This window comes from Notamacropus eugenii, chromosome 5, assembly GCF_028372415.1.
Source record: "Notamacropus eugenii isolate mMacEug1 chromosome 5, mMacEug1.pri_v2, whole genome shotgun sequence".
NCBI lineage: Eukaryota > Metazoa > Chordata > Mammalia > Diprotodontia > Macropodidae > Notamacropus > Notamacropus eugenii.
The window spans coordinates 267883218-267902801 of NC_092876.1; the positions used below are offsets into that span (position 1 = coordinate 267883218).

The following is a 19584-nucleotide window of genomic DNA, read 5'->3' on the forward strand; positions in this document are numbered from 1 at the left end:
AAGGAAAAAGGAAGAGGAAAACCATTTAATAAGTGCTTACTATGTGCCAGGTACTGTGCTACATGCTTTACATGTATTATCTCATTTGATCCTAAAATCAAGAGATGATGATGACGAGAGTTGACTGAGTCTTAGAGATATTAAAAAATTAGTCCATGGTCACACAGGTCCTAAATGCCAGAGATAGGATTTGAACCCAGGTCTTCTAGACTCTGATGCCATAACTCCATCCATTGTGCCATGTTGCCTCATCAATATGCATTAGAAAAATATGTTACAGGTGATTTGCTGATGTGTATCTTGGGAGAGAATTTCTACAGGGGTGGAAAGTTCTCTACATGGATACAAGCCTAGGTCTGGACAGAAGATTCTAATTGCCTTTTAAAAATTAAATGAAAACCTATTGAGGATCCCCTTAGGGTAGCAGTTGTATTATTATCTGTTTTATTGAGAAGAAACATGGCACCAAAAATCTATTATCAATTCAGTTACACTTTTATGTGAATTTGCATTTTATTAACCTCAACAGGGTTTCCATATATTTTTGAAAATGTTTATTAATATCTTGTGCTCTTACCTCAGCTATATTTTCTACCATATCCCTATCTCCCTTTCCAAAAAGTCATCTCCTATAACAAACATTATTTTTAAAAAAGAAAACAAAAAGGTGAAGTAAAAATCAACCAATCAAAACACCTAAAAAATCTGAAACCATAAACAGTGTTCCACATCTGCAGACCTCCTATATCTGTAAGAAGTGGGGTCAGAGAGTCTTCTTATATCTCTTCTTTGGGGCCATGCTTGTACTTTATATTTTGTAACATTCATTTTTTGATTATTTTGTGGTGGTTGTTCTATCCACTTACATGTTTGTAGTCAGTGTATATTTGTGGCAGCCAAATGGCTCAGTGGATAGGACCCAGGGCCTAGAGTCAGCATAGACCTAAATTCAAATATGGCCTCGATACTTACTAGTTATGTGACCCTGGGCAAGTCATGTAACCTCAACAGCCTTGCAAAAAAAAAAAAAAAAAAAGAGCTGGAGAAAGAAATGGTAAATCACTCTAGTATCTTTGCCAAGGAAACTCATGAAGAATTGGATACAACTGAACAAGAAGTCATTGTATATACTGTTTTCTTGGCTCTGCTTACTTCACTCCACATCAGTTCATGTAAGTCTTACCGTGTTTGCTATATTCGTATTTGTCACTTCTTACAGCACAATAATATTCTATTACATTCACATACCACTATTCATTTTAATTATTATTCATTTCCTACTTGATGAACATCTATTTTGCTCTCTTGTTCTTTGCTGCCATAAAAGTGCTGCTATAACTATTTTGGTGTAAAGTGGACTTTATTTTCATCAATTACTTCCTTGGGGTACATTTCTAGCAGTAGAATCTCTGAATCAGAAGGTATGGATATTTTAGTCATTTTATCTGTACAATTTCAAACTGCTTTTCAAAATGATTGTACTAATTCACAGTAGGATCTATATACATTTAAAAAACTACAATACATATTTGTGAAAATTAGTATGTATTCATAAGTTATGTTTAGTTATTACATTATGTGATACTACCCATTTTCCTAGTGATCAAAGATCAAAATGACAAAGCTTGTCAGCTATAAGGATGTTCAGCTCTATTCAATATACCTCCAGTTTCCACAGATTGGTATTCAGGCACTGGAGTGAACCTAAGGGTATTCTAAGATATTCTAAGGGGTCTAGCATTGATAGCTAACCTGTGTTAAATAATGAATGCATGTTAGTAAAAAAAAAAAAAAACTGAAACATCAAAAGACAGTCGTTTCTATGGTGTATTCCTTTGCATTATATTCTGCTCAAACATATTTACCTATTCTAACTAAATATGTCTGCTTTTTTTTGTTATTTCCATGAGTGGAATATAATTTTTGAAGATAAACTTTTTTTTAGGAAAGGAATAAACATCCAACTTACATTTTATAAGTAAAACTAGGATCATTAACTCACAAAGAACTTTCTAGACATTATCTTATCCATTCCCCTTCTCTGATAAACCTTATGATGACTATTCTTGAAATATTTGTGTAAAAGGGAGAAATTACAACATAGAAAGGTCATACGGTAAATCAGAGTCAGAACTAAGACTGGAATCGCTTATCAAATTTGCAGATTGCACACAAAAATGAGAGGGGAGGAAGGAGTAAGAAAGGGAGAGAGTGAAAGAGAAGGAAGAGGGGGAGAGAATTGGGGAGGAGAGACAGATGGAAAGAAATAGAGACAGAGACTGAGAGAGACAAAGAAGTTAATTATTGAAGGACTTTTTTTTCATGTGTAAGTTGTACTAGATGGCCAGGGAAGATTCTATTCAACTCTGAAAATCTTTAGAGAAAAATTCAGGTCTTGTCATTAGACTAGGCTATTTCCTTCATTTTCCTTGGCCCAGAGGTTATTTTTAGAATAATGGTATTTTAAGTCTGTTATCCTGAAGGCTAATCATTTGTTTAAGGGAAGAGATTGTTAAAATGCAATGAGATCCTTGTCATTACCTTCTTTACAACTAAATTCCTTACAGTGTTTAGCATCTAGTTTCTTCCCTTGGAAGTAGGATTAAGGGCTAGAATAAAGGAGAGTGAAAGTATCAGATGCCTTAAGAAATTTGAGAATCTTTATCAACAAAAACAACGATAACTTTGATTATCACTTTCTTACAAGGATTAATCTGTAAATAATATGTTCTTATCACCACATAAACTATTGAACAGATATAGCTTATGAAAAAAGTGTTGGACTCAGAGTCAGAAGACCTAGATTGAATCCCCCCTCAAATACTTTTGTAGCTGTGTGATCATGGATCAATCATTTAACCTCAATCTCTGTTTCTTCATCTATTTGTAAAATGGGCACAATAACACTTGTACCACCTATCTTAAAGGCTTGTTATGAAGAAAGCACTTTGTAAACTTTAAATTACTATATAAAATATGAGCTGTTATTATTAATTACATTCCAAGAAAATACAAAGGGAATTTAATATCATCCATACTGAGTGTGTGTCAGACTCTTCTATGCACTGGGGATATAAAATAAAAATGAAGCATTTGCCCTCAAGGAGCTTATACTCTAGTGCAGTTACAAGGAGGGATTTGACATGAAGACATATAAATAAAGGCAAATTGAATTTGAGGTAACAACTGTTTGGATGAAGAAAGATTTCATGCAGGAGGTGGTTCTCGAGTTGCGCTTTGAAGACGAGGATTACGGAAAAAAAAGGTGATTATTGCCAGTGCTGGGGATGGAAGCTCAATTCCATGTGGACAGTCTCGGGCGGGTAAAGGTGGGAACTTCTAAATCTTAGAGTTCTCATGAGGCCCCCCATAAACACCAGGGAATCGAGGAGTGAGACCGAGCAATCTCGTGTATTTCCGCCTCTTCCCGTGAGAAATGTGATGGGAGGAGCTTCCCCCTCGAGACTGTCCCGGATCTGGGCACACCTATTGTTATCTAACAGGCACGGTATTCAGGTGCAAACTATGCTGCCAGGGAGCTTAATTAGGATCAGGAAAGCCTGAAGGCGCTCTTAGCGCGGGAGGGGCTTGGACAGGACAGAAGGCTCCATTTTTCCCTCTCTTCGCTCTCCCCTCCCCCTCTCTCCCCACTTACACTTCTGCTTCCAATCTCTTATTATAAGATCTTTGCCTCCTTGGGAGATTCCTCGCTCCCTCCTAAGGAAGAATTCCCCCTGCACTTGTAACCAGGACCCTGAATAAAAGCTTAACCCTTGTTCAACTCTGGGAGGTCTCTTCTCTCATACGTTTATCTGGTTTGGCCAGCCGAAGACCTGCGATACAGGTAAGGTAAGACTCGGGTAGCCCTCAGGCCTCTAGGCCTGGCATGCCAGCATGGCAGAAAGCCTGTGTGAAGGTCAAGTTTGGGAAACAGCTAGCTAACAGCTTAGTTGTTTGGGACGTAAAATGCTGAAGAAGCAAAATATAAAATAGGGCTGAAAAGGTAAATTGGAGCCAGATTGAATATGCTAAACTAAAGAGTTCATAACTTGATACTAGAGGCAATAATGAACTACTCAAGTTTTTTGAATAGGGGATTGACAATGTCATACTTATACCTGAGAAAGTTATTTTAGTAGTTGTATGGAGGATAGATTCTACACTGGAGAGGAAGAAGGAAGCCAGATGACCAATTAGATAGTTGCTATAATAGTTCAAGGGCCTAAACAGAAATGGATCAATATGATCTCAGGCATCAGGGAGGTAGAGTTGACAGCTGAGCAACTGTTTAGGTATGAAGGGGAGGTGAGGAAGAGTGAAGAGTCAGAGATAGCACTTTAAGTTGTTGACTCTGGAAGACTGGAAGTAGGATATTATCCTTGAAAGAAATAGGGAAGAGAAGGGGATTTAGGGAGAAAGATAATGATTTCTCTTCTAGACATGTTGCGTTTGCACTTCCCAATGACATCTATAGAGGTGGAAATAATTATAATTTAGTTACATATATACTTATATATATGATTAGTTAATAATTTAGGAATAATTTAGAAGAAACATTGGGGCTGGCTAAATATTGGGAATCATCTACGTAGAAATGACAACTGATTCTTTGGGACTTGATGAGATAGTTGAGTTTATAGAGGGAAAAAATTGTCCAAGATAAAATCTTGGTGAACACCCATCCTTACAGGACAAAGGATAGAGAGAAGGAGATTGTAGAGTGCTCCACATGTAATAGGAGAACCAGGAGAGAAGCTTCACTGAAACCAAAGGAGGGGAGAGTAACCAGCAAGAGGTGAGAATGTCAAATGCAGAGAAGTCAAGTAGGGTGAGGACTAAGAAAGTATGGTGAATTCAGAAAAACAGTTAAGATAGAAGGCAGGTTACTGGGAGCTGAGAAAGGAGGAAATAAGACAGTTGAGGCTTTGAGTGTAATGATTTTTTCTAGTTTGTCTGTGAATGGAAAGAGGATGAAAGCTTGAAGGCAGGGTCAAAGTGAAGCTGAAATTTAGCTAATTTGCACTTTAAAGATATTAAATTTGCTTCTTTTTTATTTTAAGTGATTTTATTTTAAAAATTTTTCCGAAATCTATTAATTTATTTGTTTTCAGTTTTCAACATTCACTTCCATAAGTTTTAAATTTTCTCCCTCTCTCCTCTCTCCCCAAGATGGCATGTAATCTTATATGAGCTCTATATATACACTCCTATTAAACACATTTTCACATTAGTCATGTTGCGTAGAAGACTTATAGCAAATGGGAGAAACCATAAGAAAACCAAAACAGAACATAACAAAGAAGAAAATAGTCTGGTTCATTTCTTACAACAACCTTTTGAATTAGGAAATCCAAGGATACTAAAAAGTACTAGCCTTATTTAATTTTATTTAGGAAATTGAATTCAGCTCAAGAAAGTCAAGAAATATGCCCAAGATCATGCCACCTGTTAATGGAATTTCTGGATTCTTAATCCTGATCTCCTGTTTTTGAGCCCAACATGACAGCACTGTCACCAAAGGCAAAATAAATAATTCTAAAAATTAACCTTTTGGTGGTATCTTTTTTTGAACCAGTCTTATGTTGATTTAGGGAATTGGGGGTGGTGGTGGTGGTGGAGGGGAGAACAAATTCTTGCCAAGGAGTTAGGCAACTCTTCTGTGAGTTATCATCTTAGTTGCCTGAGGCATTGAGAAATTAATTATGTGTAAGAGGTGATGTAAAATGAACCCAAGTCATCCTTACTCAGAGACCAGTTTTCAGTCTGGTACTCAATATTTCCTATATTTGACATTTTATTTTTACTTTAGGTATCTTTTATTATAACCTGCCAATTTACTTCCTTTGTTCCATTTTATGCTTGAAAATGCCCTCTCCACAAAGGAGAGAAAAGGAAGTATGTTATTATCCTTCTTACAAATGGAGATCTGAGACTCATATGGTCTAGTGCTTTGTTCCAAGTCACTATCAAAACTAGGACCAGAGAAGAGCTTAGGATTCTTGAATTCCAAACAAGTTCATATATTATCTCTAAAAATAGCCTGTCATTTCTCTACTCCAAGTGGTCAAGTGGTCAAGGCATTTCTTATGTACTTACTGATGTTGTTTTTCAAAACTAACCCTGAAAGTTTATCAACCTAAATTTGAGCATAGGCAAGAAACATTTCATCCTTAGGAACAAGGTTATTCCTGTGAACAAGGCCAGGATTTACATCAGAAGACTTTTATCTTTATTTTCCTTTCCCCTCTCCCAATGATGCTTTATATTTCTCTAAACACAACTCCATTTATTTCTCTTATTCTATTTTATAAAGAGACATTAAAGAGATTTTGGAAAAAATATGTAAAACAGTGCCACTTTTCTCACTAAATTTTTTATTTTGGGAAATAATTACCTTTCATAAAAATGTTATTTATGTTAATGTAATTTTTTGAAATTTTAATTGAATTGATAGTTAAATAATTTATTTTTTAAATTTCAAATATGGTAAATATCAATAGATATCCTAGGATATGATGGAGCTTTTGCTGAAAGCTAATTGTTAGATTTTCATTGTGAGTATTTATGCCTCATAAATGCTGCAGATCAGGGCTTGATTGATGGATGTGTTGATTATTTATACTTAAGAAAATGACAGAGAACATTTTAATAATGCAGGTTAAATTTAAAAGTGTGCCTTCCTTTTCAGAGAGCCAGTCGTTAAACAGTTACCAATAGCACACATAAACAACAGCTCTTTCGGGTCTTGTAATTTTTAAGAGTGTAAAGGGGTCTTGAGACCAAAAAGTTTGAAAATCTCTGATCTAGTCAACTCCTTCCCATTTTACAGATGAGGAAACAGAAGTATATATATAAAATAACTTATTCAAGGTCATACAGTCAGCAGGGAAGGGGGGGGGGGGAAGAGAAGAGATAACCCAAGTACTTTATTCCAAATCCAGTTCAACTTCTATTACATGGCACTATCTCAGAGCTAGAAGGGGTAACAGATGGAGATGAGGGTGTCAAATACTATAGGGAAATAAGTAAAATTGGATTAGGCCTAAGAAAATGCCATGTAGAATTAAAGTGAGCAAGTCAAGTCAAAAAGCACTTATTTAGCACCTGTTATGTGCCAGACACTGTATTTGTATTTTTATCCTTTGTATTTTTATCCTTGAGGATACAAAGAAAGAAAAAGACAGTTCTTGCTCTCAAAGAACTTGCAGTCTAATGGGGGAGACAAAATGCAAACAAGATATACACAAGATATATTGAAGATCATTTCAGAGAGAAGGAACTAGCATTTAAAGGGAATCAATAAAGGCTTCTTGATGGGAAGATGGAGGAATAGGTCACAGAATTCCAGGTTCTCCAAATTTCCTCCACAAACAAGACAGAACATCATCTCAAAGTGAACATTAGAGCAGCAAAAATAAATATAAGTTGGAGTAAAGAGTTGTCCTCCTAAGACAACTTGAGAGGACCTCAGAAAAGACTCAACCTCCAGGGACAGAGATTTGGCCTGATTGAAGTACACACACCTCTAGACTGACTCTTCGGAATGCTGAGTCAACAGACAACAAGCCCTAGGGGCAGGTGGGTGGGAAGTAGTCTGGCTTCAGGAGCTTTCATTTCTAGGCCTATGTGGGGCTGGAATAGCTGAGTAGGGGAAGATTGAAAGACCCTCCACTGTCTCAGAACACCAGGCAGAACTGTGCAAACCAGACCGAGGGAGAATGAGTTAGTACATCCTGATGAGTGCTGTAGCAGAGAGGCAGCCACCCTGTTGGCTGTGGGCACTTTCAGGAGAGCTGAATCCTTGGTTTCAATTTCAGGGCAGAGGGAAAAGCTGGTTTGTAGCTCTGCTGGGAGCAAGAGCATTTGTGTGACAACTATGGCTGAGGGGCCCTGCTGTGACTTAGGAGTGGAGAGAAATGCCCCAGATTAGGTCCCTGGACAGTGTTCAGAAAACCAATAGTAAGAAGGACATGAGACCCAAGGTACCATTACCCATAACTTGGGACTAGAAATTGATTACAATAATCTACTGAAAATAAAATAAAACAAAATAAAAATGAATAAGCAAAGGGAGAAGAACTAGACCACAGACAGTTACTATAGGGATAGAGAAGATCTGGGTTCATGTTCAAAGGAAAATAGTGAAGTAAAAAAAGTCACTGCTATCTCAAATAGAAAAGCCAAATAGTCACAAGCTCAAAAGAGTTCTTGGAATAACTTAAAAAGGACTTCAAAAATCAAGTAAAAGAGACAAGAAAAATTAGGGGGGAAAAGAGCAATCCAAGAAAATCAAGAAAATTATGAAAAGAGTCATCCAATAGGAAAAAGAGATCTAAGAACTTAAGAAAGAAAATAACTCTTTAAAAACTAGAATTGGGCAAAGGGAAGTGAATGACTTTAAAAGACACCAAGAAATAATAAAACAAAATAAGAATGAAAAAAAAAAAGAAGAGAATGTGAGGCTTCTCATTAGAGAAACAGCTAATCTGGAGAATAATTGAGGAAAGACAACATAAATACTGTTAGATTACCTTAAAGTTACAATCAAAAAAAGAATCTTGATACAATATTACAAGAAATTATTCAGGAAAATTGCCCTGAAATTCTAGAACAAGTGAGAAATAGAAAAAATTCACTGATTACCACCTGCAGGAGATCTCAGGATGAAAACTTACAGGAATATCATAGCAAAGTTTCAAAGCTCCCAGGTTACGAAGAAAATATTACAAGCAACAAGAAAAAAACCAATTTAAATATTGCAGAGTTAAAATCAAGATTACATAAGACCTAGCAGTTTCTACACTAAAAGACTGTAGGACTTGGAACATTATATTTCAAAGAGCAAAAGAGTTGGGGTTGTGACCAAAAATCACTTAATCAGCAAAGTTGAGTACAATCTTGAATGAAAAAAAATAGATATTTAACAAATAGAAAGATCTGTAGGTATCTGTGACAAAAAGACCAGTACTCAATTGTGAGAAATGAGCCCAACAACAAGCCCTCAACTGTGAGAAACATGCTCACTTTAAACAAAGAACAATACCTGTTGTGAAATCAGGAAAGTTTTTATTAATCTTTATGTCCATTCCCCCTGAATGGACAGGTAGCCTCCCCAGTACATGTCATCGGAAAAATAAGGATATGACTTGCACTTGACTTTGCTTTGAGTGAGGGAGGGCTGTGCAGGTCACCAGCCTCACTTCTCCTCCAGAGCCATCTGAGTCCAGTGACCAGATACTCATCAGGATGGCTGGAGATGACCCAGGATGAGGCAGCTGGGGTTAAGTGACTTGCCCAAGGTCACACAGCTAGTGAGTGTTAAGTGTCTGAGGTGAGACCTCAGGTCCTCTTGACTCCTGCATTGGTGCTCTATCCACTGCACCACCTAGCTGCTCAGCCTCCCCAGTAAGGTTATAGGATGACTACAACATGTTCAGAAAAATGGAGTTTCTTATACTGTTTTCTGAATTTTGAACCTCCCGCACCATTGTCCATTGCCACCTGATTTCATGTTCTCCTCTCTGATAGGCTTTCCCTCAAACACCTCATCAAGCCTGCGCAGTAGTTTCTGAACTTTACCTGACCATCCTACATCATGACTCTGTGGAAAGGGAACTTCCTTGTTTCCCACACAATGGAAAATTCAACATATAAGATCTGGTAGAAATATGAACATTAAAGACCAATTATAAGGGACTCAATAAGGTCAATAATTGTTTACTTCTTATATGTCAAAATATTATCAGTATTCTTAAGACTGGCATTATTACTTGGCTAGTTTGGAAAAAAGGTTGGGTTAAGAGAGGATTCTGGTAAGATGGTGGAGCAGGTCAGAAAACTTTTGGCTCTCCAAATTTCCTCTGCAGAAAAAGACAGAACATCACCTCAGAGCAGCAAATAAACACAGGGTAAAGCAGATGTCTTACTAAGACAATTTGAGAAGACTCCAGAAAAGACCTGACCTACAGAGGCAGAGGTTTGGCCTATGTGAAGCGCAAACACCTCCAGGTCAACTGAAGAATTAATATCCGATAAACCCTGGGGGCAGCTGGGTTGAGAGGCAACTTCAATCTTAGAAACTTTCATCTCACAGACAGTGTGGGGGGTTGGCAACTGAGTAGGAGAAGACTGTCAAGGGATGTTTGACCAGACACATTCTAAGCTGTGCCTTCAGGGAGTAGGAGCTACCACATACCTGGTGAGTGCAGTAGCAAGAGGCAGGGACCCTGCTGGCTGTAGGCTCTTGTAGGAGAGCAGAGGACAGCTACAGTTTGAAACCACCAGAGGCATTACAGGGAGCAAGATCATTTGGGGCCCAGTATGGCTGAGGCCGTAGCTCTGATTTAGGAGTGGAGAGAGGAGCCCAAGGTTGGGCCCTGAGACAGACCTCAGAAAATAACAATAAGAAGAACCTGAGGCTTGGGGGTTCATTCTTCATACCATGGAACTGCAACAAAAAACCAATTAAAAAATGAGTAAGCAAAGGAGAAAGAACCCAACTGTAAATAGTTACTATGGGGATAAAGAAGATATTCATATTCATATTCGGAGGAAGATAATGAAATTAAAAAGGTCACGAAGAAACAAAAGCACAAAAAGAGTTTTTGGAATAATAAAAAGTGAAAAATAGAGAAACTACACTATGTGTCAGCAATATTATTTAATATTGTTTTAGAGCATTTAAAATACCTAGACAGTATAAAATACCTGAGTGTATACCCGCCGAAACAGACATAACAACTATGTGAACATAAACATAAAAAACCTTTAAACAAATAAACTCAGATCTAAATAATCAAAGTAATATTTATTGTTCATGGGTAGGTAATGCCAATATAATTTACAGCAGGAAATGATTTTAGTAACCTTGTGTTGGACAAGTATAAAGACTTGATTTTGGGGTATAAGAGTTCATTATTTAATAAAAATTATTGGGAAAGCTGGAAAGCAGTTTGGCAGAAACTGGGCATAGACCAATTTTTTTTAAAAATTTTCTTACTTTTAGTTTTCAACATTCACTTCCATAAGATTTAAATTTTCTCTCCCTCCCCTTCAAGATGGCATGCAATCTGACAGACTCTATATATACTTTCTTATTAAACATATTTTCACATTAGTCATGTTGTACAGAAGAATTAAAACAAATGGGAGGAACCATAAGAAAAAATAAAACAAAACCAAACAAAAAAGAGAATAGTCTGCTTTGTTCTGCATTCTGACTCCATAGTTCTTTCTCTGGATGTAGATGGCATTTTCCATCATGAGTCCTTTGGAATTGTTTTAGGTCCTTGGATTGCTGAGAAGGACTAAGTCTATCAGAAACAGTCTTTGCACACTCTGGCTGTTACTGTGTACAATGTTCTCCTGGTTCTACTCACTTCACTCAGCATCAGTTCATATTACATCTTTCCAGGTTTTTCTGAAGTCTGCCTGTTCATCATTTCTTTATATATAAACAGTCCTTGCACATTGTGACTGTTACTGTGTACAATGTTTTCCTGGTTCTGCTCATTTCACTCAGCATCAGAGCATGTAAGTCCTTTCAGGACTCTCTGAAGTTCTCCTGTTCATCATTTCTTATAGCACAATAGTATTCCATTACATTCATATACCACAATTTATTTAGCCATTCCCCAATTGATGGGCATCCCCTTGATTTCCACTTTTGGGGCATCACAAAGAGAGCTGCTATAAATATTTTTGTACATGTGGGACCCTTTCCCATTTTTATGATCTCTTGGGGATGCAGTCTTAGAAGGGATATTGCTGGGTCAAAGGGTATGCACATTTTTGTAGCCCTTTGGGCATCGTTCCAAATTGGTTGGATCAGCTTACAGCTCCAGCAACAATGAATGTGTTCCAACTTTCCCACTTCTTCTCCAACATTTATCATCTTCCTGTTTTGTCATATTAGCCAATCTGATAGGTGTGATGTGGTACCTCGGAGTTGTTTTGGTTTGCATCTCTTTAATCTATAGTGATTTAGAGCATTATTTCATATGACTATAGATAGCTTTAATTTCTTCCTGTGAAAACTTCCTGTTCATATCCTTTGACCATTTTATCAATTAGGGAATGACTTGTATTTTTGTAAATTTGACTCAGTTTTCTCTGTATTTTAGAAATGAGACCTTTATGAGATACTACTTGTAAAAATTCTTTCCCAGTTTTCTGCTTCCTACCTAATCTTGGTTGCAGTGGCTTTGTTTGCGCAAAAACTTTTTAATTTAATGTAATCAAAATTGTCCATTTTGCATTTCATAATGTTTTCCATCTCTTGTTTGGTTATAAATTCCTCCATTAACCATAAATCTGACAGATAAACTATTCTATGTTCCCCTAATTTGTTTATAGCATCAGTCTTTATATGTAAATCGTGTACCCATTCAGAATTTATTTTGGTATATGGTGTTAGACACTGACACAGATCAATATCATACACCATTTACCAAGATAAGATCAAAATGGATATGTGAACTAGATATAACAGAAGATATTACAAGAAATTTGAAGAACAGGGAACATATTACTTATTTGACGGATGGACAGGGGAAAAATTTATGAACAAGAGATAGAGGACATTGTGAGGTGTAAAATGGATAATTTTGATTATGTTAAATTAAAAAGGTTTTGTACAAAGAAAACCAACATAACCAAAGTCAGAAGGAAAGCAGAAAACTGGAGGGTGGGGGTGGAGAGTTATGAACAGTTTCTCAGATAAAAGTCTCATATCTCAAATATAAAAGAACTTTGTCAAATCTATTAAGAATATGAGTCATTCCCCAATTGATACATGGTCAAAGGACACAAACAGGCAGTTTTCTGAAGAAATCAAAACAATTTAGTCATGTGAAAAAATGCTCTAAATCATTATTGATTAGAGAAATGCAAATTAAAACCTTGAGATATCATTTTACACCTATTAGATTGACTAAAATGATAAAAGGAGAAAGCAACAAATGTTGGAGGGGATGGGGAAAAACTGGGTCACTAATTCACTGGAACTGTGAACTAATCTAAACATTGTGCAGTACAATTTGGAATTATGCCCAAAGTTATAAAACTGTGTACACCTTTTGACTCAATCAACACTACTATTAGGGCTGTTTCCCAAGGTGATCAGGGAAAAAGAATCTATATGTTCTAAAGCAGGGGTGGGGAGTCCTTGGCCTCCAGGCTACATGTAACCTTCTAGGTCAGTGAGTGTGGCCTTCTAAGTCCAAGTTTTACAGAACAAATGCTTTTACTCTGTGAAGTTTGGATTCAGTCAAAGGGCACTACTTGAGGACCTAGAGGGCCACATGTAGCCCTGAGGCCACAGATTCCCCACCCTTATTCTAAAGTATTTATAGCAGCTTTCTTTGTAGTGGCAAAGAACTAGAAATTGAGGGAATGCCCATCAATTGGGAAATGGCTAAACAAGTTGTGGTATATGATCATGATGGAATTGGTTGGTTGTTGTCCTTCATTTTCGAAGAGGCCCAAAATAACATCACCATGATAAAGTGAAGTTTCAGTGTGTCCGACTGGATCAGATCAATATGAGCTTGGAATGCTCTACCCCAAGTTGGACACAGACAGTCGGTATGAATTTTTGGGGTGGGTACTCCAAATTTGTGCATCCTACCTTTACTTTGTGCTGTCTCAATTCTGCTTTGCTCAAAGAGGCAGTACCCTTTCTGATGTGGGCATCTATGCTGAGCAGTCCTGTGCCGGTGTCTCCTATGTTGCACAGTCAAATCCAAAGTTCTTGAGACCTTGAGAATGTCCTTGTATTGCTTCTTCTGACCACCATGTGATCGCATGCCCCCATGAGAGTTCTCCATAAAATAGTCTTTTTGACAAGCACACATTTTACATTCAAACAATGTGGCCAGCCCATCAGAGTTGTGCTCTCTGAAGCATAGTTCGAATGTTTGGCAGTTCTGCTAGAGAAAGGACTTCAGCGTCTGGTACCTTACCTTGCCAGGTGATCCTCAGAATCTTCCTAAGAGGAAGTGATTCAGTTTCCTGCCATGGCGCTGGTAGACTGTCCATGTTTCACAATTATATAACAATGAGGTCAGCACAAGGGCTCTGTAGACCTTCAATTTGGTAGTCAGTCTAATACCTCTTCTCTCCCAAATCTTTCTTCGGAGCCTCTCAAACATTGAGCTAGCTCTGGCAATGCGTGCATCAACCTCATTATCAATGTGTACATCCCTGGAAAGTACACTACCAAGGTAAGTGAACTTATCCACAGCATTCAAAACTTCTCCATTTGTTGTAATTGATGGTTCCACATATGAATAGTGTGGTGGTGGCTGATGGAGCACCTATGTTTTCTTGGTGTTAATTATTGGGCCAAAATTAGCACAGGCAGCAGAGAATTGATCCATACTTTGTTGCATGAATGTGGTAAGTCAGTGAAGACTTCTCAGGGACCTAAGTCTAAAGAAAAGCAGACATAAGGCCTGAGTTTCAATTTATCAAAAATCATATGATATGGGGAAACTTGAAGTTGTAAAACTGTCTGTCGCCCCTCTCCCCAGTCTTGCTTAACCCATTTCCTTATTTCTGAAATAGAGACTGTTAGGTCAGGCTTTTGACCAAAAGGGTAAGGGGGGATTTTGTGGTTTTTAGCTTTATAACCTGGCATCTGCTTCTGTAAGGCGCCTCCCTGCTCAGGAAACTGGAGAAGGGACCTCTTGCTTCTTGCAAGAACCAAATAAAGGACTTTCTGTTTGTACTTTGAGATGCCTCTGAGTAGTCAATTTGAGTAGGGGGGGGGGGTCTCACCATCCCACACATTGCATCTCAGCTTCAGAGGCTGCAATGAGTACACAACCATCTGCAAGTAGAAAATCATGCACCAACACTCCCTCCACTTTGGTCTTGGCTTGTAGCCTTTTCAAACTGATGAACTTATCATCAATAGTATGGTAGTTGACCTTGATGCTGTCTTCATCCTCATTGAAAACATTTGACAACATGGCTGAAAACATCATGCTAAAAAGCATAGGAGCAAGCACACAACCCTGTTTCACTCCATTTAGTGACTGGGAAGGCACGAGAACCTTGTCCACTATCCGTTCATGATGGAATACTACATATTTGTGTTTAATGGTAGTGATGGGAGGGGAGAGGGAAAAAAGTTACACAATAACTTTATTATGTATTTAAAAGGAAAAGTTGTACATAATAGATTTGCCATTTCACATGCAACCCTCTTTTCTTCTATTCTACTCTATTATGGAAATGCTTGTTTCATTTAAGGTCAGTATAAAGTGAACTGGAAATAAAAGGCTTCTTGAAGATGGAATTTTAACTGAGTCTTCAAGGAAATCAAGAAGCTGAGGTGAGAAGGGAGAGAATTACAGGCATGAGGGATAGCCAGGGAAAATACATGGAATAGGGGAATGTTGTTTCTTATATGAGGAACAGCAAACAAGCCACTACCATTGATTGTAGAGTATGTAGAGGAGAGAAAGGTGTAAGAAGTTTGGAAAGGTAGGAAAGGATCAGCTTGTGAAGAGTTTTAAGAACCAAACAGAAGATTTTATATTTGATCCAGGAAGAGAGTCACAGACATTTTCTGAATAGATGAGTCAGATCTGTTGTGAATGAAGATTTGGCAGCTGAATGGACCACAGATTGGAATGAGGTGACATTTGAGGAACGGAGACCAACCAGAAGGATACTTCAGTCTTGTCCAAGTATGAGGTGATGAACAGGTAAGGTAGAGAAAGCAGTTTCAGTTGAACTGGACAGATTTCAGGGGCTTGAGAAATGAGTGGGAGAAGAGAAAATGGAGACATAGAGTGTAGAGAACTTTTTCTAGGAGTTTTGCTGAGAAAGGAAGTAAAGATTATACAGGAGAACCGCTCGAGGGGATGACAAAGTTAAAGTGAGCTGACATTTATATATGCAAAGCACTTTGAAGATATTTTATTTAATCCTTACAACCCTGTAAGGCTGGTAGTTCAAGTACTATCTTTCTTTTACTGGCAAGGAAACTGAAGTCCGGAAAAGTTCTTGAGTTTATAGAACAGCCTTCCTATTATCTTCATTAGAGAAGCATCTACCTTTGAATCTTCCCCTTGTTTCCTTTTTCTGAGGCCTTCTCCCTCTGGAGTATCCTCAACCTATCTAGGCTTAATTCCACACATGGACAATTATTTAATTTAGATTAAGGTTAATGCTTCACTTCTCAGGCAAACTGGAGGACTCTTTCTGATTCGACCTCTGGGCACTTCCTCTTAACTGAAGAACACCTGGGAATTTCTTGGAATTTAGTCTTTTGGGTCTCCCCTCCTCCCACTTTTAAAAAAATTATCCTTTATTATCCTTTAATGTGGTTTCCCAACCAGCATAACCCCTTCTCCAAAATCCATAGCTTTAAGGTTTCTGAGTCACTAGACCAAGCTCTGTATCACAGGGTAAACACATGACTCAGGCTAAGAACAACTGGAAGTTAGAAACACAAAGGATATAAAACTTCCACCTGAAATACTTTCAACAAGAGATTCATTTCCTCCCCAATCACACTGACTTATAGAAACATAAACATGTGCTAAGCCTGTCTAATGCATAATACCAGATGACTACTGTTTCTGACACACATACACACACATCTTTTACAGAGAAATAGGACACTCAGAGCTTAAACTCAAAAGCTCTTGATTTTGCATAGGGGCCTGTGGTGACAGCTAAAATTCCAGCTTATGCTGGAGGTCTTGTAGTTCCCAAACTACTAGAGCTTCCCATTTAAGAACACTTTCCACTAACTCTCTAAATAACTTGTAAGTACATAGTTTTAGGCATTTTGTGGCCATTTGAATACGAACTCCTTGAGGGCAGGGACACTATTTGCCTTTCTTTGTGTCCTAACTTTTAGCACACTTCCTAGCAAAATTGGAAGTACTTAATATAATGCCTGCTATCTTACACATATTCTACCACTTCTAAATTTCAGCCTTGGGACCCATTTTGGTCTCCCCATTCCCTGTGGCCACTGACACGGTTACCGTTTTTTCCAATTCCTATCTACACTATCAGAGTCTCAGACTCGAAAGGGATCTCAGAGGACATCTAGTGGAGGGGAAGGGGGGAAATCAGCTTCTGCCTGAGGCAGCACGTTCTATTTTGGGATGATCCCAATCAATCAAACATCTATTAACATACCTCAGCGGGGACCAAAACGTACCTGCATCCCACCAGGGAGCCTGGCATGGTTATTTAACGTTGGCAAGACTGGTTTACACCCCTCTCGCCTAAGCTTCCCAACCTTACGGGTGCTGGCTTCCCCTTTTTACAGACGAGGCCCAGATGGGAAGGATACCTGCTTACAGGGAAACAACCACTAAGGGCCGGAAGGAAATCTGGACCAAGGTCTTCGGACGCCAGGTCTACCACGACGTCCCCACCCTCCCCCAGGGGCCTAACTCCACCCTGGTGATGCCCGTCTCTAGGTTCTAATCTGCCCTATTTCACGTAGCACGAAGCTTCCACAAGACAGGGCCCTTTAAATGTTCAGTCAGCTCGGCCCCTACGCCAGGTTCCTACAGAGAGAATCCGCGGCGGGGGCCTCTGGGATTCTCCATCTTTCTGGGGTCTGTTCTAGTGCAGAGGGCACGGCCCAGATGCCCAGACCGCTCCAGGCAGCACAGGCCCCTGGGGCTGCAGGGCGCCCCGGCCTCTCCCAGCCCCGGGTCCAGCCCCGCGCCGCAGCTTTCCCAGGCTCGAGGAGCAGGGAGGCCCCGCGGCTCTTCCGCATCCCCCTCTCCGACCCACAGGGGACCTCACTCTTTGCCCCCTCCCCCCCAGCTTTTCCTTATCTCGCGGTTGCTTCCCAGATCCCCACTCCCTCCGCCATAGTTGTTCCCTTCCCTCCCCCTTTTCCGGTTCTTCTCCCACAAGCTCGAGAAGAGCTGTTCCGACAGCTGCCTTCCCGCCTACCCCCGCCGCCGTGGAGGGCGGCTGTTCCGTCGGCTGGCTCTCCTCCCCCCGCCCTAAGGCGCCTCGCCTCCTCTCCTCTCCCCCGCCCCCCTCCCTCCGAGCCGGGAGCCGTCCCCCAACATCCGGGTACCGGCACTAGCCGCCCAGACTCAGGCACTATGGTCATGGCGGAGGGGACGGCAGTGCTGAGGAGAAACAGGCCCGGCACCAAGGCTCAGGTACCAGCCCGGGCCTTCTCCGGGCCTTAGAGCTTTAATGGGCCGGGCGGGACTCCGGGCTGACCGTCTTGGGAAGGGGATTGCGGCTCGCCTCCGGGGCGGCGCCCTGACAGAGGCCCGGCGGGCCGGGCCGGGCCGGGCGAGCCGAGCCGAAGGGGCTGCTGTCCGGCCTACTGCTTCCGCAGCCACCGGTCGGTCCTCCGGCGGCGGTCCGTCCCGGGCGGCTCCGGAAGGGAGGCCGCTGGGGGTCGGGCCAGGGCGGGGGTGGGGGAGGCCGGCCTTGGAGAAGGGGCCCCCGGTGATCTGTCAGGAGACTGTCAGGAGCAGCTGGTGGCGGTCCCGGCTTCCCCTCCCAACCCCCCACTCCCCCAGGAGCCCCCCTTCCCGCGCGGGGAGGGGGGCTGTGTGTGTAAACACCGCTGCTCTCTCCCCTTCCTTTTCCCAACTCCATCCCAGCCTGGGGTGCCCCGCTCTTCGGGTGGACCCTGGGCTCGGTCCGTCCGCCCCTGACCAGTTCACGTCGCTGCCCTGGGCGCTCTTGTGGCCCAGCAAGTTTTCCTTCCATCAGGCTGGGACTTGTTAAAGGCCGCGCCAGCTCGTTCCCGCAGCTTACGGCCACGACCCGCCTCTCATCTTGCAGACTTCTGACCGAGCGCTCTATTGGGGTGAATCTGTGATGTTCATTTTTGTATGTTCTTTTGTGGTTAGCTGAGAGGGGCTGCATTAGACAAACTTCCCAGCAGGGAGTCTTTTAATAGTCACATGTGTGTATGTAAAGAACCATCTCAGTACAGCTGGTTTCCTCTATAATCCTATAAAACATCATTCCGGCAACGCCAGAGTCTGTCTCCCTCCCACCCAAAAACTGAAGAACCCCCAGCTCTGGACTAGTAGTTTTTAAAGAAATCAAAAGAAATGTCATTAAGACGGAGAAAATAAAATTTTTGCCGAAGAATGAAGTGTAAAATCGTATTATGCCATCTCCAGCACTTAACTGGTTATAGGATACTTAACCTATGAGTTATTTTGAAAATGCTTTAAAAGAACCACTTTAATGACCGTTCCTGTTTTTCCTAGTAGTTTTATAGTTATCTTCCTGAGTTAGTAACAGATTCAAACATTTTTGTTTTGTGAACTTTCTGCTTTCTCTGTGTAATTTTATCAACTCTCTTATTTTTCCAGGGGAGTGTTCCTACTGGTTCCACATTACCTTTCTGCTTAATTAGCTTTCTCAGTTTGTGAATTGGGACAGTTTTTTCAGTCTTGATGTTTTACTCACCTCATTCGTGTTTGCTCATTTATTTAGGTGATCATTTTTGGTTCAGAAAATGTCACCTTAATAATATGGTAACATCTAATGGGTATTATTCATAGTTATGTAAGAAAGGATATAGTAGAAACTTAGGAAGAATTGTGGTGGTTTTTTCCT

The 19584-nt window shown here is 40.2% G+C and overlaps 1 protein-coding gene across 3 annotated transcripts in view; it reads left to right on the forward strand.

Annotated features, from left to right (window-relative positions):
• The window catches only part of LOC140506047 (MOB-like protein phocein), a 49264-nt gene that overhangs the window by 14076 nt on the left and 15604 nt on the right, over positions 1-19584 (forward strand). Inside the window, exon 1 of one of the 3 annotated variants that reach the window (XM_072612788.1) lies at positions 17243-17385. In XM_072612788.1, coding sequence (XP_072468889.1) covers positions 17308-17385 — 78 coding nt within the window. In that variant the 5' untranslated portion in view covers positions 17243-17307. Of the gene's footprint in view, positions 17386-17447; positions 18156-18183; positions 18821-19584 lie in introns of those variants that run through there. The other 2 variants (XM_072612787.1, XM_072612789.1) reach the window with 2 other exon arrangements.